General features: G+C 41.0%; 2 protein-coding genes across 2 annotated transcripts; one reads left to right on the top strand and one right to left on the bottom strand.

Annotated features, from left to right (window-relative positions):
• The first annotated feature begins 2,590 nt into the window (after positions 1–2,590).
• INSL5 (insulin like 5) lies at positions 2,591–4,355 on the top strand. The gene is made up of 2 exons (XM_089780460.1): positions 2,591–2,768; positions 4,111–4,355. Exons 1-2 carry the CDS (start codon positions 2,591–2,593, stop codon positions 4,353–4,355), a joined length of 423 nt encoding a protein of 140 aa, XP_089636586.1.
• A 5,603-nt stretch (positions 4,356–9,958) lies between these two features.
• DYNLT5 (dynein light chain Tctex-type family member 5) lies at positions 9,959–22,964 on the bottom strand. The gene is made up of 5 exons (XM_075936187.2): positions 22,762–22,964; positions 21,638–21,752; positions 19,740–19,825; positions 15,784–15,908; positions 9,959–11,309 (listed from the first exon to the last, which is right to left on the bottom strand). Exons 2-5 carry the CDS (start codon positions 21,748–21,750, stop codon positions 11,106–11,108), a joined length of 528 nt encoding a protein of 175 aa, XP_075792302.1. The 5' UTR covers positions 21,751–21,752; positions 22,762–22,964; the 3' UTR covers positions 9,959–11,105.
• Between the last annotated feature and the right edge of the window lie 1,478 nt (positions 22,965–24,442).

Raw genomic sequence — 24,442 nt, 5'->3', positions numbered from 1 at the left:
AAGCAAACTATACCACTCATAGGAAAGATAGAAGATATAGTAAGAGACCACCTTAGTTTAACCAGGAGATCTTACATGATCTAAAAATAAAAAAGGAGTTGTATAAAAAGTGGAAACTAGGTCAAATTACAAAGGATGAATATAAGCAAATAACATAGGTATGCAGGGGCAAGACTAGAAAGGCAAAGGCACAAAACAAGCTCAATTCTAGCTAGAGAGATAGAGGGTAACAAGAAGACCTTCTATGAATATATTAGAAGCAAGAGGAAGACCAAAGACAGGGTAGGCCCACTGCTCAGTGAAGAGGGAGAAACAATAACAGGATACTTGGAAATGGCCGAGGTATTTAACGACTACTTTGTTTCAGTTTTTGTCAAGAAGACTGATGGTGACAGGATGCCTAATATAGTGAATGATAGTGGAAATAGGGTAGGCTTAAAAGTTAAAATAAAACAAAGAACAAGTTAAAAATTAGTTAGAAAAGTTAGATGTCTTCACGTCACCAGGGCCTGATGAAATGCATCCTAGAATACTCAAGGAACCGAGAGAGGAGGTATCTGAGCCTTTAGCTCTCATCTTTGAAAAGTCATGGATATGTAAAGAACAGATCATGTCAGACCAATCTGATAACTTGTTATCCTATTAAAGAAAGCTTTGTGGATATGGGAGAAGCAGTGGATGTGGTTTACCTAGACTTTAGGAAAGCATTTGATGTGGTCTTGCATGACCTTGTTATCAATAAACTAGGCAAATACAATTTAGACAACAATTTTTGCTGCTATTTTGGAGGGGAGGGGCCATGAGGGTTTTTCAAAAATTGAAAAGGAGGTGTGATGCTGAAAAGTTTGGGAAACATGGATTTAGATGATGGCATAGAGAGTACGATTATTACGTTTGCAAATTATGACAAACTACAGAAAAGGCCTTCATAGGATGAAGTTTAATAAGGACAAATGCAAAGTACTTCACTTAGGAAGAAACAATCCATTTCACACATACGGAATGGGAAGGGACTGTCTAGGAAGGAGTACTGCAGAAAAGGATCTAGGGGTCAGAGTGGAACACAGCTAAATATATGTCAACAGCATGGCACTGCTGCAAAAAAAGCAAACATGATTCTGGGATGCATTAACAGGAATGTTGTAAGCAAGACACGAGAAGTCATTCTTCTGCTCTCCTCTGCACCGAGCAGGCCTCAGTTCTGGGCATCACATTTCAAGAAAGACGTGGAGAAGTTGGAGAAGGTCCAGAGAACGTGACCTATGAAAGAAGTCTGAAAGAATTGGGCTTGTTTAGTTTGGAAAAGAAAGACTTAGAGGGGACATGATAGCAGTTTTGCAAGTATCTAAAAGGATAGTACAAGGGGGAGAGAGAAAAATTTTTCTCCTTGGCCTCTAATGATAGGACAAGAAGCAATGGGCTTAAATTGCAGCAAGGGAGGTTTAGGTTGGACATTAGGAAAAACTTGACTTGGTTAAACACTGGAATAAGTTGCCTAGGGAGGTTGTGGAATCTCCATCACTGCAGATATTTAAGAGCAGTTGGGCTAGGCATCTATCAGGGATGATCTATACGGTGCTTGGTCCTGCTATGAGGGCAGGGGACTGGACTTGATGATCTCTCGAGGTCCTTTCCAGTCTAGTATTCTATGATTCTAAGAGCTCTTCCCACATTTAAAAGCAGAGGTGCAGCGTCTGGGATTGGGAACAAGCCAGGACACCTGAGTCCTCGCTCACGCCCGGTACCCCACTTTTAAGCCGGCTCCCCCAGCACCAGCTACTGCTCCCCTCACCCTGCTGCCTCTGATAAATGCAGCAGAGTAGTGACTTGACTACCCAATAAGTCTAGGCATGTGCAAATGTTTAGTGTATATGCAAATACTCAATTTGCTAGTGCACAAAAAATATCCATGTGAACAAATTAAATATACACAATGGATGTGGGTGCCAAACTTTGAAAATCCAGTCCATATTTTTAAACACAATTGCCAAATTACATGAAGGAATACTTAACAAGAGCAAAAATGATGAACAACCATGATTAGATAAATGTGAGCTAAATAACTGAAAGAAGTTAAATTGCTGTGTAGTTTAAGATTTTTGAGCTACAAATGCCACGATCTCTGTTTAAATGATGATAGCAGAGCTGTGAAATTGGCCACCAGAGACTGAACTTTTTAACAGTCAAAAACAATATACACAGTTAAATGTGTGAAACCTGCAATAAAACTTCCATTCATTTTTACAGAAAGTACTCATTAGTAGTCTTGATCTAAGCTGGTGCTCTATAAATATGCTGCACTACTAGATATGTTTCCATTGTTAAGCAATAGTGCTACTTAACTATATCTTTAATAATTGTTTGCTCAGAATCCAAGTGAAATTCCGAAAGCACTTACACAGTCACCAGAAACAACTGATTAACTCACATACTTGACAAATATTAAAGCGTTATCAAAATGAGCTCTTACTAAATAGAGTGAATGGACGTATATAAATAAGCTGGATTCAAGCGACTCCTCGGATCTTAGCTTTGCTGGCCCTCTTTCTTCCCCATTTACTTCTGATCCAATAGGTGCTATTTCTGCAAAATGAAGGGTGCAATCCTGGGTTTGGTTTTAATCTCACTCCTGATAGCAGTTTCTCATGTAAAAGGTGAAGGGAATTATATGAAGCTTTGTGGGAGAGACTTCGTAAGAGCTGTTGTCTTCACGTGTGGGGGATCCCGATGGAGAAGGCATCTGATTGATGATCCACAAGATCTATTTGGTAAAAGTGCTGGCTTACGTGCTTTGGGCTCATTTTTTTCCTCTTACACACTGACAAACCTTACTGAATTCAATGGGGTGGTGTCACTGAGATGCCTCAGAGGGCACAATTGGATGCTTAGTTGCTTCTATCTCTGCTAAATGTATGTCTTGAGTCAATATTGAGGGGCTTGTGTTTCAGACAAGGGAGTGAAATTGCACCACTTTGCACTGTTTTTATGAAACTTACCTAGCTTAGCTTTTGGGGAGTTTGTTTTAAATAAAATTGATCTAGGTTGAGTTATCAAGCCATCTGTGTGCTAAATCCTTATTCAGCTTTTGAAATTCTCAAGCTTAGTTTTTATGACAAAGGGGCAAGTACTGGCTGGCCCCTTCAATGTGAATGGAAGTTTTGCCAATGTCTTCAAGAGGCAACGCTTTCTCCCAAGAAGTTTTATGGTACAAACTAATACTTCGCAAATTTTGGGAAAGTTTCAGAAAATTCAGCAATAGACATTAAAGTCATACCAGTGTAATGAGCACAGCTAGCAATTTGTACTCAAAATTATTGAAAGGGTTAAATAAGTAAATTTAGTTTTAGAAAAACATTCTCTCTTTGTATTTTGTTTTTCAGTCAAGCATCTACTTTCATTGAAACTCTTATACTAGTTAAAACTTAAAACTCCTGGCTACACGCAGAGAAAAAAAATTGACTAGAAATACTTCTGCAAAATATTTGAGAGACCTAGCCATCGCTTAACTCTGCATTAAGCAAGGACGTTGTTGTATGTTATGATCATTTCTTTTTTAAATGTATTCCATCTTGTATTAAGAGCTTCAAAATATTCCTTAAAATGCACCTAAAACAGCTGTGAAACTATTTGCACTACCAAGGTAATTTAAAAAAATAAATCTTGGAACTATTCATACCTGATACCAGAAGCTAAGACACTTGAACTTCAGGAAGGAGTGTATGATATGTACAATATGACAATTTTAAATGTAATGGTCAGAATGAAGCTGCATTGTTAAATAAATTTACACAGTTTAAGTTAAAGCAATTTCACCAACAGAAATCAGAATTGTTGTAATCTCTTAAAAAGAGAAACTGTAAAAAAAAATTAGATTCTATAATGGATATTAATAGACACTTTAATTCTTAGAAATTTATTTTAGTGCAATTCAAGCAAATCTTAATCATTCAGACCACAATAGACATGCACAATGATCCAGAATGAGGTGAGAATACCTTTGACATTTTAGGTTTCTTTGGTGTAGGGTACTTTTTTTCTGTTAGATCTAAAAGTTTAGACTTTAGTAAGGGTTCTATGCCCTCTAATAATTTGTCTCTAATTTTTATTCAGAAGACAGAAAAAGTCACCTGCATTTACCACATGAAAACAGTGATTCAGCAGAACCCTTGGAATATGGTGTTCAGAATCCAGAATCTCTGAGTGAAGAAACCCTTAACTCGAAATCCCAGTCTGAAAGAGACTTAAGAGGCATCAGGCAAAAGTCTATACAAGAAAGGCGGGAAGTGGTTACGCTGCTCACTACATCCTGCTGCAGCATTGGCTGCAGCGAAAAAGATATAAGCTCACTGTGCTAAAATGTATCAGATGCTGGATGGATTATATCCAATAGCTCTCATACATGTTGTGATTATTTTAATGTAACTGTCTGAAATTAGATTATTAAAATTATGTTTCTTGAATTCTAACTTTATTTTCTGCATCATACTGAGGCTTAAAGGTTAAATTTTAACTAGTGTCATGCAAAGCAGCCTTGATATGCTTTTTTGTGATAACTCAACTGTTTATACAAGGCATTTAATGTGTTAAATTTCAAACCACACGTGCTAATATCTTCCCCTGTCCAATTATACTAGTTTCAGTTGTTGTGGTTAAATTTTAATAAAGTGTGCAATACACCATGTATGTTTTTCATTGTGTTTTTTCAATTATGAACAGCCCCAGCAGGTTTACCAAGGTTGGGAGGGGAGAGATATACAAGCTAATAGTATTACTTAACTGAGCAAATAATAATGTGGTACATGTAGTATCCCTAATGCCTTTCCATCATGCGTTATCAGAATGAAACTGTGATTCAAACACCCATGCGCATCATCAGACTTGTGGTATCAGACCAGTGATCCACCTAGTCCAGTGGCCAGTCTCTAACATTGGCCAGTACCAGAAACTTCAGGAACAGGTTCTAGAATTCTGATAATGGATGATTAGGAAATAATCTGCTTATCAAAGTTTCTTCCTCTAAACCCCATCTATTAGTAGGTGGCTTTTCCCCTGGGCATAAGGATTTGTAGCCCTTATACTTGTATCTTAACGGAAGCAGTTAGTGTCCCCATGGTTCTTTAAATAAAGTCTATACAAGGTTAATTCTGGGCACAAGGTCAAATTTGCCCCTCCCTCCCCTCTTACAGAGAGACTGAAGATACAGTTCCAAGCAAAGGAGGTACATTTCCTCTTACACTAAAGAAAGACTTCAACCAAGATCCCAAAGTCAAAATATTGATTACCTTTATGCACATTGAAAAAAAACTCTAAGCATGTTGAATATTACTTAAAAACACATAGCAAAACAACCTCCAATACAATGAGACAACAGCTATATCCTCCCGTATGGCCCACATCAACAAACTGAGCAGACAAAAAGCTAAAATTATCCTCCCTTTCCACCAATTCCCAAACTTCCCGAGTCTCTCCCACTTTCAATTCCCTGGAATAAATAAAAGGTGGCCAAAAATTTGCCCTGAAGATCATTAGATCTGGTGTAAAGTTTTCAGAAGTACTTCAGTGGCTTATGAGTCTAAATCTAATTTTCAAAAGTAACTTAGCATTTAAAAACCTATAAGCCAAATCTACACTAAAAAGTAAGATTGACCCAGCTATTTGGGCTGTTCAAAGTGTAAACATAGGGTACGTCTAAACTACATGGCTCCGTCGACAGAGCCATGCAGATTAGTGTACTTGAAAAAGGGAAATGAAGCAGCAATTTACATCAAAATGGTTGCTGCGCTGTGCTGATCAGCTGTTTGGCAGCACAGCGCAGTAGTAGATGCTCTGCAGTCGACAAGGGAAGCCCACGAGGCATAACATTCCTCATTCCATGAGGCATAAGAGGGCGGTCGACAAGTGCTTCCCTTGTCGACCGCTGAGTGTCCAGACTATCGTGCTCTGCCACCAAACAGCTGATCGGCACAGAGCGGCAGCCATTTTGATGTAAATGAAGTGGCAATTATTTAAATCAATGCTTCATTTCCCTATGTCTAGAAACCTCATCTACATGGCTCTGTCGACAGAGCCATGTAGTCTACATATACCCATAAGGACTTAGGCTTTGAAGTGCATAAGTCACTTTTGAAAATTAAACTCAGGCTCCTAAAATACTTGTATTAAACCTAGGGTATTTTGATTCAAGGTCATGGTAGGAAAATAGTTTATAAGATGTGGGAATAGCCTTCTGTACTTTGAGGAGGCTACTGGAATTAATGTACAGACAGCTCTAAGTCCCTGGACCAGCTAGGGGCTCAGTCTGGCTCCAGCACAATAGAAAAAACAGTGCTGGCCTGAGAAGTTAGATAGGCATCCTGCGTGCTGGAAATACAATTCAGTCAGGACACTGAGCTGTAACACAATTACATTTCATAGCATGGATTGGGCCTACTCATGCCCCCATAATCAGGCAAAAGCCTTGGACTGTTCCAAGCTTTTGCCTAGTTATGAGGAAGCCACGAAGGTTCCCATCCACACTGCAGTTTTAAAATGGTGTTGCAGCTGGATTTGGGAGTGTTGACAAGCTGACAATCCTGAAGTTAAACTGTGACAATATGGCACAATGGTCAATTCATTAACTGCCCTTGATTTCTAACATCTGTGCTTTTCTTACAGCAAAACTCTCCTGAGCAGAGGAGGGATTAAGCCAAATTGCAGGGTTCTACTGATTCCAAACTTTTTTCACTTAGAACTAGTTCTGCAGAGGTATAAAAATAAAGTGGGAGTTTATTAAACAGTATCTGCTTTACTGTTTAGTGCTTGCAAAAACAAAACTCACAGAATGACCTATTTTAAACACAGATGGTGCCAACAAGTTCAAACATAAACATGTACTAAAGAGTAAATAACAAAGGTAATGCTGCATATTGGTGCAGAATCGATGTACAAAGTACACATTTAAAGTACAGATTGAACCTCCCTGGTCTGGCACCCTCAAGACCTCACTGGTCCCAAACCAGAGAATTTGCCAGACCAAGGGACGTCAATGCTGGCCTCTATGCTCCTGGCCACTGGTTCCCAGGGCACTGGTCCCTCCCCCTGCTCTTGAGGGGCGCCGGGGTCTCTGCCACCAGATCCCAGAGTGCAGGGGGTCTTCTTCTCTGGGGGCACTGAGGCTCCTTTTTGCTCAATGCCCTGGGAACCAGTGGCCAGGAGCACTGAGGCCAGCATTGACCTCCCCTCATCTGGCAAATTCCCTGGTTTTGGGCCAGGAAGGAGTTGGGTGGTGGCTGGGAATAGAACCCTAACACCCTGGAGACCAGTCCAGAAGAGTAGAGGGGAGAAATTGATTTGTTTAGTCTGAAAAAGAGAAGACTGAGAGGAGATATAACAGCTTTTAAGTACTTAAAAGGCTGTTACCAGGAGGAGGGTGTAAAATTATTATTCTTAACTTCTGAGTACAGGACGAGAAGCAATGTGCTTAAATTGCAGAAAGGGAAGTTTAAGTTGGACATTAGGAAAATGTTCCTGACTATCAGGGTGTTTAAGCTCTGGAATAAATTGCATAGGGAGGTTGTGGAATTTCCATCACTGGAAATGTTTAAGAACAGTATAGACAAATATCTGTCAGGGATGGTCTACAATGGTACTTGGTCCTGACATAAGTGCAGGGGGCTGGACTTGATGACCTCTCAAGGTTCCTTCCAGTTCTAATATTCTATGAAAAAATATATAAATGATCCATGGGGTAAGGTACATCGGCTGGTTAAGCCATGAGTCATTTCAGTGCTTTAAAAGTTAAGGTCTGGACATACTACTACTTCACACAGGTCACTTCTAAGCAGAAGAATACAATATATGAATTGCAGATAAACCATTTTCTTTAACTCATAATGAGAGAACTATCCTACCAAGATAAAACTGAATCCCTTGCCATATCTGGGTAATATTTTTTTCTTTTTTATAGTTCAATATAACTGCGGTATATGATTTTTATACTATAAAGATAAGTTTATGTAACATCAAGAGATAAAACCAGTTGGTTCACATTACAGATGCTGCTGTGCTATTTGACTTTTACTAAACCATAGCCACTTCTGTTAGAACATTAACTATAAACTCACATTATGTATAAAAATAAATGGAAACCAGCTCTATGTTTCTCAAATGCCAAGAAAGATTTATTTTTGACGCTTTAGTCAATTAATTTAAAACATGTTCCACAATACTTGCTTTCTAGTATAAATTTAAAATCCAAACAGACCTGCTTGAAATCTTGCACATTTTGATCTTCCATGAAAATTACTGTGTAAAGTTTATAATGGGAGGGTTGTGGGCATGAATATGATCTAACCCATCCAATATATCAACAGGACTCTAAAGTACACAAATCCAAAATGTAAGCTGTGTGGAAGGTGGACTTAATCACTTGAAATATTGACCCAATTACCTTAAAGCCATTTCTCACCTCTTCGCACAGCCTCATCCCTGCAAAATCAAACTAAATTGTCTTTACCCAGTTACTTGGGGGCTACAGTTGTGAAAGAATTCATCCAAATGATCTCTCCTGGATCTAGATAGCACTATCAGGGATCAGAGAGTGTTAATTCCTGTAACTTCTTTTCCTACTTTTCTCTCCCTTCCTCCACATTTCTTTAAATAAAAAAAGAGTTTATAGCAATTTAAAACCAAATATGGGATTTAGCAGTAATAGCTAGAGGTTTTAAACTTCAGCATGCTGACTTCCAAATACTGCATAAAGAACATTGTAAGAGCACCACCCTGATACTATATGCATCCAATAATAAATAAGAAGGATATTGATTGTACTATGCTCCCTTTGATTCAGAAAAATATAAAAAGGAGTCCAGACTCATGAGTCATACAAAAGTACTCTTATAGGATTTACTTGTTGGGGAGAGGGGAAGGACTAAAAACAAAATAGTTGAGGACTAAAGTCTAGATTTACCCAGAGAATATACCATTTATAAGATCTTGTCAGAGGAGAGGTAGGAGAATAGGTAGTATTCGCTGGTAAGAAGGTATTGTGAGAACTTCTGGGAAGTGTGCCAAATCAATGTTCTCAATGAGGTAAAGCTACCCCCAGGACGAAGCATCTCCAGCAGTCTTCAGGAAGAGTTCCCATAGAGCCAAAATAAAGATGTAGATCATGCAAGCATGCTATAATACCAGAAGTTCAGAACCTTGCCCACAGAAATGTAATAAAGGGTTTTGTATGGGGGATAAATTCCATCTTTGCACACAACTCTAATTTGTATCAATTGGGATTCCATGAGTGAATCAAAAGGAGCAAATACCCCTAATATCTATATATTTTGGTTTAAGCATTTATCATGACCTCATGCTTAGTGGTCAACTGATGGAACAATTAAAAATCACTTGGCACGTTTGGTTAGCAAATGACATCTGGCATTAGATCAAATTTCTTATGCTATTTAAACAAAAGTGTTCTCCTCTAATCTAAATGGTGTCATCTCAACTTTTCCTGGGTAATTTATCAACTGTTTTCAAAATATTTAGTTTCAGGTATAAAAAACAACTAGGAGCAGAGCAGATAACAATTTAAGCCTTTAAGAAAGTGAGGTTCTGTATACACTCTTGTTGGTAAACTTTTGTCAGTCTGAGGTGTGAAAAAGAACACAATCTAACAGACATGTCACCAGCAAAAGTGCTGGTGCTGACAGAGCGACATCTGCAGGAGACGCTTTCCAGATGACGTAGCTAACATTGCTCATTGGGGATGGTTTAATTATGCTAGCAGGAGAGCTCTCTCCAACCGGCACAGAGTGACTATATATAGGAGATCTTATAGCTATAAAGGTAGAGGTTTGTGGTGTAGACATAGCCTAAAAGATTAGATTGATAAGGATTTAAATTGGATTTTCATTTTAATCCAGAAACTATAAAGAAATAAAACTACCTGAAAACATTAAATCATTAGTTCCACCTCTTGCACAGGGCAGTTTTAACTAATTGATTTTATTAAGTAAAATAGAAACAGAATTTCATATACATACCACTAATTAGACACACTGCTGCTTCCAGTACAATAAAATATTTCTCAGCATAATCAGCTGGTTTTACCTGTCATGATACTTATCTAGATTTTCCTCATGGTTCTTAATTCTTACTAGTCAAGGGTCAAAATTCTCTCATTGCAAAAAGAAAAAGTGGAAGCGCTACAGCTTTGCAACACTGGAAATAGAAGCAGGAGGAAAGATGGTCTAGCCCCACCCTGATTCACTTGCAAGAGCTGTTAGGCTTGGAGGGTGCAATTAAAAGTAAAAAGCCAGCTTAATTGAGGACCAGTTGGGAAGGACAGTTTGTTACCAGAAACTTGGTAGGGAGAGCAAGCTGCATCTGGGATCCGTGTGAAACGAAGGGGAATGAAATTTGAGCCCAGAAGACAGAAGGTTCTTGTGGTTTGTGTTGGATTTTAACTCGGTACTTCGCTGCCATGGAATGGGTAGATCTTCCTCAGTGACTTGGAGGAGGCCTAAGCCATATCCATAACTAAAATGTGCAGAAGACTCTCAGCCATAATCAAAACAGAATCAGAGATGCCACATGAGAAAGGGGTGAACAGGGACATCACTTATGCCACGGGGGTGGGGGGAAGGGGCTGAAGACAATGAAATGCATGGATCTAGTACTTGTAAATCTTTTAGGATACTGGTCACAGCTTGTGACATAGCTGTGCAGCTGCTCAACATTTTAACTCCATAATGAAAGCATTTTTTTTAACTTCTGCAAATCTCAGATTGGCCTAATGCATAAAGCCCTTTTACTTTGGTACTGAAACTGAGGTCCAGGATTTAATTAGAGCAAATAACAATGATACAAGCTAATACAGTGATATGTGGTTCTGAAACACAATTAAAGAATCAGGTGCAAAATGTCTTATTAGTATTAATCATTTCCTGTGGAAAGTAGCAAGAGTTGAAAATGGTTTAAGTTTGCATGATTATTATATTTATCACTGAAAGGCCTATTTTCTCCATTTTAAAACAATTGTATGTTCACTGACTATGTCTTCTAACAGTTTTTCTAATATAAACATGATAAGTTAGATATTTTTCTTCTGCTGATAAAACTAGAACGTTTTGTTATTCAAAATAAACAGCATAGACATTTGCAAGAGCAAATAGTGAGGTATTTTTGAAAGCATATGATGACAATGTATCACTGGCAGGATCCCAAACACATCTGCTTCCAATTTGCATGCTCTGTTCACTTAGTTGTCCAATATGTACAATCACAATAATTTTGTACCTTGGTATCATAAGGTCTTTTACCCGAGCCTTAATAACCTATAAGAGAGAAACATGTTCAGACAAATTATTTTATATACTAGCTTCAGAGGGTAAAATCACTGCCTTGATACAGTATACTATAAAGATGCTATGTCTAGTATTATTGAACATTTTCAAGAATCTTGTTGATAATCACCTAACCACAGACTTGCAACATCATCCAGTAAGTATTCCAGTCCCACTAGAGGGTCGAATATGTGAGACTGAGGTTACAGCACCAATGAATCAGTATTTCAACATTGATGACAGTAATATCAATTCTTGGAAATACCTCATCACAAAAGGGATTAACTTCAGGAGTTACAATTTTAAAAAGAGGTGGCATCTTCGTGATGAATTACAGCACCGATGGGCAACCTGAGGCCCATCAGGCTTGTATGTGTGTGGCCCACAAGACATTTTGTTTACTGTTGATCACATGCAAGGTTGCCAGATTCCACTGGTTTCTATCCACATAGGTTTTTTCCTACTGGTATTATTAAACTGATAGGCACGTGAAAATGATAGCAATGGACAAACTAGGCTAGTGAGTGAGCCACACATCTCAGTGGGCCACAAGACTGTCATAATCAAGATGGCCTCCAAGGATAGGGCAGTTTTGCTAACTGCGCTTGCATACCTAGAATTTGTGGGGAATGCCAACTGAACCATAGCAGCTTTTTGATGGATGCAGAGGGTGTGCACAGCTCTCACAAATGTGTGCAATCAGCATGCATCTCATTTAATGTACCCTTGTTTTACATGCACATTACTTTTCCATTAGGGAAAAAACAGTACCTATGTGGACCAAAATGAGTGGAATCTGGAACCCTGTACATAGGCAATAGTAAACAAAATGTTTCACAGGCCACAAATTCAAGCCCGATGGGCCGCATGCCCACCACTGTGAAATGTGGTCCACTCGCTAGCCTAGGTTGCCCATCACTGAGTTAGAGCAAAGCGTAGCTCAAATATGAAAATTGTCTACAAAAAAGATGGCACCTTCATGCTTAACAGATTGTCACCAAATTGGTGATCATGAGATGGTAGATTTCAGGATCCTGACCAAAGGAAGAAAAGAGAGTAGTAAAATACACACCTTGGACTTCAAAAAAGAACAGATTTTGACTCCCTGAGAGACCTGACAGGCAGAATCCCCTGGGATGCTAACATGAAGGGGAAAGGAGTCCAGGACAGCTGGCAGTATTTTAAAGAAGCCTTATTGAAGGCACAGAAAGAAACCATCCCGACGCATAGCAAGAGAGGCAAACATGGTAGGAGACCGGATTGGCTTACAGAGGAAATCCTTGGTGAACTTAAGCACAAAAAGGAAACTTACAAAAAGTGGAAACTTGGACAAATGACCAGGGAGGAGTTTAAAGGTATAGCTCGAGAATGCCGGGGGGTTATCAGGAAGGCGAAAGCGCAAATGGAATTTTGACTGGCTAAGGATGTGAAGGATAACAAGAAAGGTTTCTACAGGCACGTTAACAAGAAGAAGGTGATCAGAGAGGGTGGTACTGGATGAAGGAGGTAACCTAGTGACAGATGATGTGGGGAAAGCTGAAGTACTCAATGCTTTCTTTGCCTCTGTATTCACGGATAAGGTGGGCTCCCAGACTAATGCACTAAGTGACACAAGATGGGATGAAGATGGACAGCCCTTGGTGGGTAAAGAACAGGTTAGGAACTATTTAGAAAAGCTAAACGTACATAAATCCATGGGTCAGGACTTAATGCATTCGAGGGTACTGAGGGAGTTGGCAAATGTCATTGAGGAGCCTTTGGCCATTACCTTTGAAAAATCGTGGAGGTCAGGAGAAATCCTGGATGATTGGAAAAAGGCAAATGTAGTGCCCATCTTCAAAAAACGGAAGAAGGATGATCCAAGGAACTATAGGCCAGTCAGTCTTACCTCGGTTCCTGGAAAAATCATGGAAGGGATCCTTAAGGAATCCATTTTGAGGCATTTGGAAGAGAGGAAAGTGATTAAGAATAGTCAGCATGGATTCACAAAGGGAAAGTCGTGCCTGACCAATCTGATTAGCTTCTATGATGAGGTAACTGGCTCTGTGGAGGTGGGAAAGTCAGTGGATATGATATATCTTGACTTTAGCAAGGCTTTTGATACAGTCTCCCACAATTTTCTTGCCAGCAAGTTAAGGGAATGTGGATTGGATAAATGGATGGTAAAAAGGATAGAAAGCTGGCTAGAAGATCGGACCCAGCGGGTAGTGATCAACGGCTCGATGTCAGGATGGAGGTCGGTTTCTAGCGGAGTGCCCCAAAGTTCGGTTCTAGGACCGGATTTGTTCAATATCTTTATTAATGACCTGGATGAGGGGATGGATTGCACCCTCAGCAAGTTTGCAGATGATACTAAGCTAGAGGGAGACATGGATACCATTGAGGGCAGAGATAGGGTCCAGAATGACTTAGACAAATTGGAGGATTGGGCCACAAGAAATCCGATGAGGTTCAACAAGGACAAATGCAGAGTCCTGCACTTGGGACGAAAGAATCCCAAGCATAGTTACAAGCTGGGGACCAACCAGTTAAGTAATAGTTCTGCAGAAAAGGACCTGGGGGTTACAGTGGATGAGAAGCTGGATATGAGTCTACAGTGTGCCCTTGTAGCCAAGAAGGCTAATGGCATATTAGGTTGCATTAAGAGGAACATTGCCAGAAGATCCGGAGTTGTCATTATTCCCCTTTATTCAGCTTTGGTGAGGCCACATCTGGAGTATTGTGTCCAGTTCTGGGCCCCCCACTACAAAAAGAATGTGGACGCATTGGAGAGGGTCCAGCGGAGGGCAACCAAAATGATCAGGGGGCTGGAGCACATGACTTATGAGGAGAGGCTGAGGGAGTTGGGTCTGTTTAGTCTGCAGAAGTGAAGAGTGAGGGGGGATTTGATAGCAGCCTTTAACTTCCTAAAGGGAGGTTCCGAAGAGGATGGAGGAAGGCTGTTCTCAGTAGTGACAGATGGCAGAACAAGGAGCAATGGTCTCAAGTTGTGGTGGGAGAGGTCCAGGTTAGATATTAGGAAAAACTATTTCACTAGGAGGGTGGTGAAGCACTGGAAAGGGTTACCTAGGGAAGCAGTGGAGTCTCCATCCCTAGAGGTGTTTAAGTCTTGGCTTGACTAAGCCCTGGCTGGGTTGATTTAGTTGGGATTGGTCCTGCCTAGAGCAGGGGGCTAGACTTGATGACCATCTGAGGTCTCTTCCAGCTCTATGGTTCTATGATTTTGAAGAAAAAAAAACTGAGGCACCGTCTTGTCAGGGATACAGGGTTTCCCTGTCTTGTAATCTGGCAGATCCTAGGGATTCACAGGAGAGCTAGCACTAACATCGACATCCCATTAACATCCCCACCATGGGCAGCGTATAGCCATTTAAACGATTAACTGATAAATCTAAGGCTTACCAGTTAATCCAAACGATTACATGCCATCCCCCTCCCTACTTGCTGCCTCTGTATCATAGGCAGCAAGGGGAGGGAAAGGCGGGAGTTGGTGCCTGTGGGGAGCCAGCTTTTAAGTCACCTCCCCGCACATGTTGGTTCCTGCAGAGCCACCTGCCCCCCTCCCACTGCCTCCCACAGAGGCAGCATCACAGGGGGCAAGAGGAAGCTGCTGCTTCGGGGGAGGCAGCTTAAAAGCCTGCTCACTGTGAGCACCAGATCCTGTGGAGCTGCCTACCCCCCAACCCTATACTTCTGCCTCTGATAGAGAGGCCACAATGTGGAGTATGAGGGGTGCAGGTGGGAGCATGGTACACATGGGAAGCCAATTTTCTAGCCAGCTCCCCATGGGAAGCCAATTTTCTAGCCGGCTGCCCGTGCATATCGGCTCCTACAGAACTGCCTGGCTCCTGTGCTGCTGTCTCTCTATCAGAGGCAGCAGCGTGGGAGGAGAGAGGGCAAGCAGGATGCCAGAGCAGCCTCTGTCCATGGGGAGCTCAGGCCTGCTCACAGACAGGGGCTGCTGCTCCCTTTATATCAGAGACAGCAACACGGGGTGGCAGTCAGTCTGTGTGGGAGCCAAGTTTAAACTGGACCCCCTCATGGATAGAGGCAGCAGCTTGGGATGGCAGGGGGCTCCCCAGAAGCACAAGGGCCGTCAGTCCCACCCCTGGAGTCTTTTAGTAACCATGCAACTGCTAATTGTTGCAACTGTAATTACTAAAATACACACTAACATCCTTAGCATATGGTACACCTAAAACACACTCACATGGATGATTCAGAGGATAAATTCAGTAGAATAACTCTCCTCTGGCCACAGAAGCCCCCTATGACCATCTGGGGGCTCCCCATAAGTTACCTGGGACTGTTCCATTTTCTGCATTAATTTTGAGGACCAGAGGAAGGATGTTGTGCAATTTGGCTCACCCATTTGTCACAAGCCTGACAAGTCACAAAAAGGGGGTGAATCTGACCCATAATTTACCCCAAAAGTGTAATTGTACTAATAATTTATTTTTTGTACCTCAGAGATGGTCTTTGTCATTTGTCTGCATAGTTCTGCTTCATATTTTTCTTGTTGAAGATAACTAGTCAGCACATCCTTCAAAATATTATTTACTGTGACCACTGGAAAACGTTTTGCAGGACCTGGTATATACAGATATTTTATAATGCTTTAATTTGTAAGTCCATTTTGAGAATAACTGAACACACATTGTAAACTGCTTTTTTAACCTGATTAATCAAAATGACTAATGAAAAGAGACTAATTAGTACAGTGAACTAAAACGCTAGATATGTGCTTGTGTCTCTCTTTGAAGACCTGAATTCAAGTCAAAATTATATAATACTTTTATGATCTCAGCCATTATAAAGCTACTATACAATTTGGTATGGTTTAAAGTCTATTTAAAAGAGACCAGAAACTGAAATGGGAGTGATGGTAAAGATCAGAACTGAGGTGCTTTATTCAAGCTTGCACAGCATCTCTTCTAGCCAGCGCTATTACAATATTTCATTTTAAGAACATTAATTCCCCCCCAAATTAAAGAGAGAGACTGATTTTTATTACTGGAAAATGAAGCATCTTCCAATATATATATATATTTTCTCTTTAATTACAACCTTATAATAGATTTACCAGAAAATTAAGTAACAAATTAAGGTTTCAAGTATCAGAGGGGTAGCCGTGTTAGTCTGAATCTGCAAAAGCGACGAGGAGTCCTGTGGCACCTTATAGACTAACTGAAGTGTAGGAGCATAAGCTTTCGTGGGCAAAGACCCATGCATCTGCATGCATCTGTCGAAGTGGGTCTTTGCCCACGAAAGCTTATGCTCCTACACTTCAGTTAGTCTATAAGGTGCCACAGGACTCCTCGTCGCTTTTGCAAATTAAGGTTTGTAGCTCTTTGGGAATTTTTAATGAGATTCTTTCATTCTCATTCCCCTCCAGAATTTTTACCAGAAAATAAAACTGGTAAGTAAAACAGGAGTGACAACCATGTAAGACATCAATAGACCTCTCTAATTCAAAAGTAAATATATGGTTAGCTGTATGCTAACGTGACCTGCTAACAATCACTTGAAACAAATGCTATATGATAGATACCCTACTAAGAAGCTTCTGGGAAGGAATCTGCCTAAATATGGATTGTTTTCTAAATTCCACATTTGTGCCACCATATAACTTTATTTTTAAAGCAGCAAGAAAAGTTCCCAGGTTTATTTTGATGTATTTTTTTAACCTCTTCTCCCTAGTATTGGAGTGTTTTCTGACTTTTAATTAAGGTGCACAAAAAGAGGATACCTACAGTTTGTTATACCTCTTCCATGCTGAAATCTATTCAATGTAAATGTAATTCCCTTCAAAGTACTAGAAGTACTATAACCAGCAGAACAGCAGCAGTTGAAGTATTTCCTTCCTCACGTTCCTCAAAGGTCAAGAATATTTTATTGTCTCTCTGGAAAAATGCAATTGTGGATCAGGCAGTTTTGTGGCAGAAATGTATATTGGTTTGATCCTATAAAATGTTCTCAGTAAGTTCTTATACATAAGTCTTAGTTTAAAAGATTGCCTTACAAGAAGATTGACAAGTGCGCCATGTACAGCTACTCAGTAATTTTTCAGCAAATCTTCCCGTTAAAAAACATTGATTAGTTCTCTCACTGAAATTGCTGGAGAGAAAAGGTCAGTTTCAGTAAATTTTTTGACTCTAACAATTTTTGAAATTTTTTCTAAACTGATCAAACATTCTGTTTCTAACATTTAAAAATGAAAAATTAGTTTCCCATTTTGAAACATTACACTTTAGGGATGTGAATGGTTGACTGCTAAATATCACCCTTATCAAAGGATATTTACCGGTTACAGTCAACGAGCGGCCCAGCCAGACTAGAACAGCCCCCCACCTGCCAGCTCAAGCGCTCCTGCCTAGGTGGGCCCACTGCGCTGCAGGTGGGGGGTGTTCCTGCCCCAGGTGTCCCAACGCAGGTGGGGCATATTCTGCCCTCATTTAAACAGTTAACTGGTTAAACATAACATTTGACCAGTTAACTCATTAAACAGGATTTTACTAGGGGTGTTAGAAAGCAGTTAATTAGGTAACCGTGTAAGTGCTCCCAGCACACATTAGTTCCTACCTGCCTCCCCGCTCCCTGGGAGTCAACAGCCACCCCTGATACAGAGCCTGCAGGGTGGGGTGGTAGCCAGCTCCCTGGGAGTGGGGCCAGGAGCCTGCATGTAACCAATAATGGTCACCAATGAACCCAGGCTTATTGATTAACTGTATAAATGGTTATACTATTACATCCATAGACTTTACATCCCTATTTCATTTAGAAATTTAAGTTAATTACAGTACAAGTGAAAGCATTCATCAATAGGGCTGCCAGATACTTTCACAAAAAATCCCAAACATGGCAGGGAAAAAAATTGGTTGGAAAAAAAAAAAGTCTCCTTTAAATTGCCGTGCTGCCCCAATACTCCCGCCAGATGTGGCAGGGGAAGAATGTCCCCTTCCGGCCTTTTTACCAGACAGAAGATGCGATTACTGGACTGTCCGGGTGAAAACTGGACACCTGGCAACCCTATTCATCAAGAGGTTGCAAAAGAGCATAAAGAGGTATGTGGAAATGGCATCTGCAGAGAAAGAGACTGGATTTAGACCAGACCAAAGAGCAAAAGATCAGTTATTCGTGATTAAAAGAAAAAATCAGATAAATACACAGAACACAACCAAAGTAGATACGGGCTTTTCACTTAACAGAAAGGGTTACAAGTTATGACACTGTATAGCACTCCAAAAATGGTTGAAAGTTAACTGAAACAATTTGAAATGATCAAAACAAAAATTTGACCCTAACTGAAATCTTTTTGGTTTGTCAGTTCACAAAAGTTTTTAAGATTGCAACTTTTTGTCTCAATTCAAAATTGGATTTTAAAAAAAATCTTAAATATTTTACTGGGATGGGAAAACTGTTTCCTAACCAGCGCCAAGACCATTTAGTGGACAAACTTTATCCATCTACTATGCTGTGAATTAATTGCTCCTATACCTTTAGCCAAAAAAAAATAAATAAACTCCTTCCCTAGCTGTTAATAGCACCTCAGACACTGCAACTTTTAGATGCCTAAACTTTGTTTTCAATTAAAATATACATCATGCTATTTTCAATTCTAAACTAATACGAATTTTGATCCCTAATATTCTCTCATGCTCAGACTCAATTATGATAAAGCTGTTTTATCAGGAGCCTTTATGGCCGTAACAATTTAGGGGCAGGACAATCCTTTTGTTATGAGTTTGTACAGTACCTAGCAAAGAGTGGCACTGATTTGGAGCCCTTAGTATTACTTGAAAATCAAGAAGATAAATTACTATGCCTCCCGGTCTAGAAATTAAGAGACGCACTCCTGATAAAACAGTTATCTTAAAGAGATCCTATCAACCTCAAAATCCTTGTTCTCCCTTAAATTTTTCAATTTACAATTATTAAAGGTGGCAACTAAGACTATAATAAAATTTATAGAATTTTTTTTCTAAATTTAAGTCGTTAATTTGATAACTTGATGCATTTAACTGCTATTTGGCAGTCTCTATATGTTTTTTCACACAACAGGGAGAGATGATGTGTTTTAGGTTTTTTTTAAAAAACACAGAGAGGTGATTGTAAAACTACAAAAACTGTCAAAAACAGTTCAGGGCAAATATAGCAATGGAAACAATAGTAGGTTTTTGTTTTTGTTTTTTTAAACTGACTACATTTTGACGGTTTCTCCTTAATATTATATATCCATTTAGCGAGTACCTGAGTGATGCAGTTTACATTTTCAATTCATATTTGATGGTCAGAAGGGATCATTAGAGCAATTAATTTAACAGCTATATCACAGAGCATTAAATTTCACCCAGTTATGCCTATACTGAGATTATTCCTTTTTTTTCCCCAGCATGAGATTGAGGAGGAAGTGTTCCATACCCAGCTGATAAGTGTTCTCCAACTGAACAGCAAGACGAGGAATATCATGACCAGGTTCATCCATATAAGATACTGTGCTCATGGAGCTAAAAATAATCCAAAAAGTGACTGTATAAACTAGTGTATATTCAAAATGATGTTGATAAAAATAGAATGCAAAATTGTAGATAGAAAGCTGTGTGTCTCTACTCTCTCAGAAAACGTTAAGATCATCTTTGGACTGTTTTATATCAAAATAAGATCAGTTAAGAATGTCTTCTCTCAGGATATTCGATGCTAAAGAAATATGCTGCCACTTAGTGGGACATACACAGCCGTTAAACACTAAAGAGTAGTGGAAACAAAATATCTATTCTGCCTTGTAAAGCTAACTATTTTTAAATGACATAATGCATAAATTTGCCAAAGTGTATTCTGAACAGAGCTTCTGTTTTAAAAATTAATCTGCACTTAAGAAAACAAATTATGTTTCTAGCTGCATGGAGTTGAATAGAATAAAGCAAAACTATCATTGTAAAACCTTAATTTGGTTTTACTGTAACATAAATACAGTAAAGAAGCCCAGACTTTAGAAGCAGCTAGGGGGTCAACTGCTCAATTTTAAGGAGGGTGGTGGGGAAGCAGGATAGAGATAAATAAAAATAATTTTGATAGACTCTGATATACGAAGCAAGCAAAATTCATCTTAAAATACAACTTTACATAATATAATTTTGGTAAATACTTTGTCACTCTTCTTTGTATTCAAATTATCACTAAGCTTGTCTGTGGATTGAGGTGACCCCCTAAAAAGGGACACACTCTATAATGGAATCTACCTTCTGGTTCCAAATGGAACCCACTGGGTGAATATGTTATTGCTTCCCTATGTTCCAATTCATAGGGGGCATGAGTTGTTATAGCCTCTGTCTTTCATCTCATGATTTTCAGTCTGGAGGTTCCTGGTTCAGTCTCCAACATGGCAGTCACCAGTTACACAGTTATGAAAGGAATCACAGAAACACTGCATTTGAAATCCTTTTGAATTCTGGCATTTATTACTGTGTTTGTTATAATAAAAATAAATGAATATTTAAAAGTGATTGTTTTGCTTTACTCAATTCTACACAGCAAATTTTTTCTTAAATGGACATTAGTTTTGAAAAAAAAAAGCTGAATTCAGAATGCACATTGGAAGGAATAATTAGAAGACAGAAATCCCAAAGATGAACTTTTCCTCTTCCCATTAAAGGTGGTAGAGGGAAAGGATTTTGAGAGGGAGAGTAAACATAAATATTTTCAAAAAAAGAGAGAGAAAAAACTTAAAACGCACAAGCAGTTCCTCCCTCACCAAGACAAAAACAAGGAAACCATCCGGTTACAATTAACATTTTTAAATGGGTACTCTCCATGGGCTTCATCTCAGTACACAGGCCCTGACCCAAACATTTAAGCACTTTTTAAACTTCAGGAAATGAGTAATCCTACAGAGTTCAGTGGGACTACTCATATCCTTAAAGTGTTTTGCTGGATTGGAGCCAGAGCATTAGACAGCTTTCTGGGCCTCTTGAAATCAGGGGTGATCTTAATCATTACCAAGAACCAGTTCTTCAAGTAACCCCCAACTTATTACATCGATCAGCATTTACATGTGTTGTTTATGACAGTATGTTTGCACTAAAAAGGTCCCAAACATTTAAATTTCAGATTTAGTGAAGTAATCAATGATGAGAAAAAGCACTTTTACAGTGATGCCTGAATGACAGAACATTTTTCCTTAGGAATTGCTATGCAAAGAAGCTTCAGAAACAGGAGTTAGATTCAAAACAACCCTTCAACAACTACCCTTTTTATTTCTCAATTTCCTAACTAATGCACTGACATTTTAGAATACAAATTAGGAAAAAAGAACTACTCACTCTTTGTTTTTTCCAAGGATTTCTTTTGCTTTGACTTCATGGCTGCTTACAGAGGATATGCTGCCTCTTTTCTTTAACAGACGTGCTGCCTTATCCTTGGCTATGTCTGACATGTCTATTAAATATGAAAATGTATATAGTATGACAGAGACCCTAAAACATAAGAGTGGCTGCAGCCACAGCACACACATATTAGCAAATCAGCAATATTGAAGAATGTGCTCCATTGAAAAATGATTGATCCAATGGAGGTTTTACAATATTGTAGTAAACTAATAATCCTTGACCTAGTTTGTTCCATGTACACAATCATAAAAAAACTGAACTGGGGCATCACTGACTATAAAATGATTCCCCTGTTTTGAGTTTGCAGTAAAGAGCTTTACACGGAAAGTAAAATGAAAAGATTTTAGCTACAGAATTAAGATGATCTTGCCCCAGAAACAGGTTTCTCTGGGTGGCAAGTGCCACGCATTAGGTGAGGACCACTTACAAACCCTTTATCACCTTGCAGGACTGACTGGAGTGAAAATGAAGAACACCTTAGTCATTGCACAGCCAGCAGAGCTGACTGCCCTACACAAAGGGGAGAAGTACTGAGGAAGGAGAGACAAAATACAGGACGATGTAGCACTTTAAAGACTAACAAGATGGTTTATTAGGCGATGAGCTTTCGTGGGCCAGACCCACTTCCTCAGATCAAATAGTGGAAGAAAATTGGCACCAAGTGATACAATCAAAAACAAGTGAACTGAGAAATGAGATTTTAGAAGAGAGGGGGGATGAGGGGGGAGGTTAGTGTCGGTGAGGTGATGATATCAGGGGTGATACCTGTGTAATGGGTGAGATAAAGTGTTCAGAGAAACAGAGGCACCTTTGAACGCGGGTGCTCTGGCCTGCGGCGGGGACACACCAGCCCACAGGACAAACCTACTCTTAGTCCATAATCCCAGCCGCGCTGCGAAGCTCAGCCCAGGCTCCATCTTCCACCCCTGACGCAGAGAGCGTGTCTGTGCGTCTGTCTGTCTGTCTGTGTGATCGCCTGGGGCTGGCACGAGCTACAGACACACGCCCCCCCCCCCCCCGTCCCCTCAGCTCCCCGCGCCGCGCTCGCACCCACTCACCCCCGCCCGCAGCCGAAGCGCCGCTTGCCAGAGAAGATGCGGCTGCGGCTGGTTTCCAGGGTTACGGCCAAACACGCCCTCTGCTGGGGGCGGCTCCCACCATGGGCCCTGCCCAGCCGGTGCGGAGAGGGGCTCCCGGGGGTGAGCGCCGGGCTCTACCCCGGCCGGCTGGGCTCTCCCGCGGGGGGAGGGGGGCGGGCAGCCTCGCGCCACTCCGCTTGTGATTGGCTGGCGGCCGGGGGGCGGAGCCGCGACTTGCTCTCCCCGCCCCCCGCGGAGAAGCCGAACGCCGGCTGGTTCTGTATCCTGCCCCCCCCCCCCCCCGCTGCGCCCCCTAGGCCGGTCTGGCCACTGGCCCCACGGCCCCCAGCGCTAGGGGCAGGGAGGGGTAAGGCGGGATGCAGCTCAGTCCCCACCTCAACAATTGTTCCAGCACCACTGGCCATTCTCCCAGCAGGGAGCCAAGAGGGGACCAGGAGCCCATGGAACCAGCATCTCAAAGGGTAGCAGGGCTCTCAGCAACAGCCCGCATAACAGCCTGGCTTGGAGCAGAGACCGGGCAGCAACCTCGCTGGGAAGCCAGGAACCTGGTTTAAGACTAGCCCTACTGGGGCTGCTGCAGGTCCAGCTAGCCCAGCATCCTGTCTTCCAACAGTGGCCAATGCCAGGTGCCCCGGAGCAAATGAACAGAACCAGGAATCATCATGTGATCCATCCTTGTTCATTCCCAGTCCGGACAGAGGCATCCTGGTTAATCACCATTGACTTGGTCTAGTTCTTTTTTTAAACCCTTCACACCATCCAGTCAAAGAGTTCTAAGGGTTGACGGTGTTGCATGAAGAAATACTTCCTTTTGTTTTAAACCTGTTGCCTTATTTTTTTCATTTAGTGACACCTAGTTCTTTTGTTATAAGAAGGAATAAATATTACTTACTTATTTTCTCCAAACCAGTCATGATTTTATAGACCTCTCTCATACCCCCCCCCCCAACATGTCTCTCTTCCAAGATAAGAAGTACCAGACTAATTAATCTCTCCTCATAAAGGAAGCCATTCCATACCCCTAATAATGTTTCTTGCCCTTTTCTGAACATTCCAGTATATCTCTTTTTAAATGGGGTGACCACATCTGCACACAGGATAGAGGATGCAGGCATACCATAGATTTATACCAGTGGTCCCCAACCTTTCAAGGTTGCCAGGCGCAAGGGGGAGGGGCCGGGCGCCCGCCGGGCGCCAGGGGGCGGGGACACTTGCGCCCCGGGGGCGGCCCCCCCCATAGCCGCATGCCCGGGGGCGGCGCTCCCCCCGCCCAGCGCCGCGCGCCCGGGGGCGGCGCTCCCCCCACCCAGCGCCGCGCGCCCGTGGCCGGCGCTCCCCCCGCCATGCGCCGTGTTGGGGACCACGGATTTATACAGTGCTTTGAAATTGACAAAATAGCCAATAGCTGCTGTAAGGAATGCAATGTCCACAGCAGTGATGAGCAACCTCTCTAGTTAGTGGGCTGCATGGGTGGCCCTTTTTCATCTCAGTAGTCCACAAGATTGTCATAACCAAGTCTCCCAGCATAGGGTAGTTTTCCTAACTGTGCTTACATACCTAAAATTTGTGGAGGTGCCAATTGAACCATAGCAGCATTTTGAATGCAGAGTGAGTGCACAGCTCTCATTGTCAATGTTGG

Source organism: Pelodiscus sinensis, chromosome 9, assembly GCF_052426305.1.
Source record: "Pelodiscus sinensis isolate ZL-2025 chromosome 9, ASM5242630v1, whole genome shotgun sequence".
NCBI lineage: Eukaryota > Metazoa > Chordata > Testudines > Trionychidae > Pelodiscus > Pelodiscus sinensis.
This window is presented reverse-complemented; position numbering and strand designations above follow the sequence as displayed.

What these genes read in the sequence shown, in the direction of transcription:
- INSL5 (XM_089780460.1), top strand. Translation starts at nt 2,591, where the DNA reads ATGAAGGGTGCAATCCTGGGTTTGGTTTTAATCTCACTCCTGATAGCA. An exon ending in TGATCCACAAGATCTATTTG is followed by an intron (nt 2,769 to 4,110) that starts GTAAAAGTGCTG and finishes ATTTTTATTCAG; the next exon opens with AAGACAGAAAAAGTCACCTG.
- DYNLT5 (XM_075936187.2), bottom strand. Translation starts at nt 21,750, where the DNA reads ATGTCAGACATAGCCAAGGATAAGGCAGCACGTCTGTTAAAGAAAAGA. An exon ending in GGAGAACACTTATCAGCTGG is followed by an intron (nt 15,909 to 19,739) that starts GTATGGAACACT and finishes TGTATATACCAG; the next exon opens with GTCCTGCAAAACGTTTTCCA. An exon ending in TGACAAAGACCATCTCTGAG is followed by an intron (nt 11,310 to 15,783) that starts GTACAAAAAATA and finishes TCTCTCTTATAG; the next exon opens with GTTATTAAGGCTCGGGTAAA.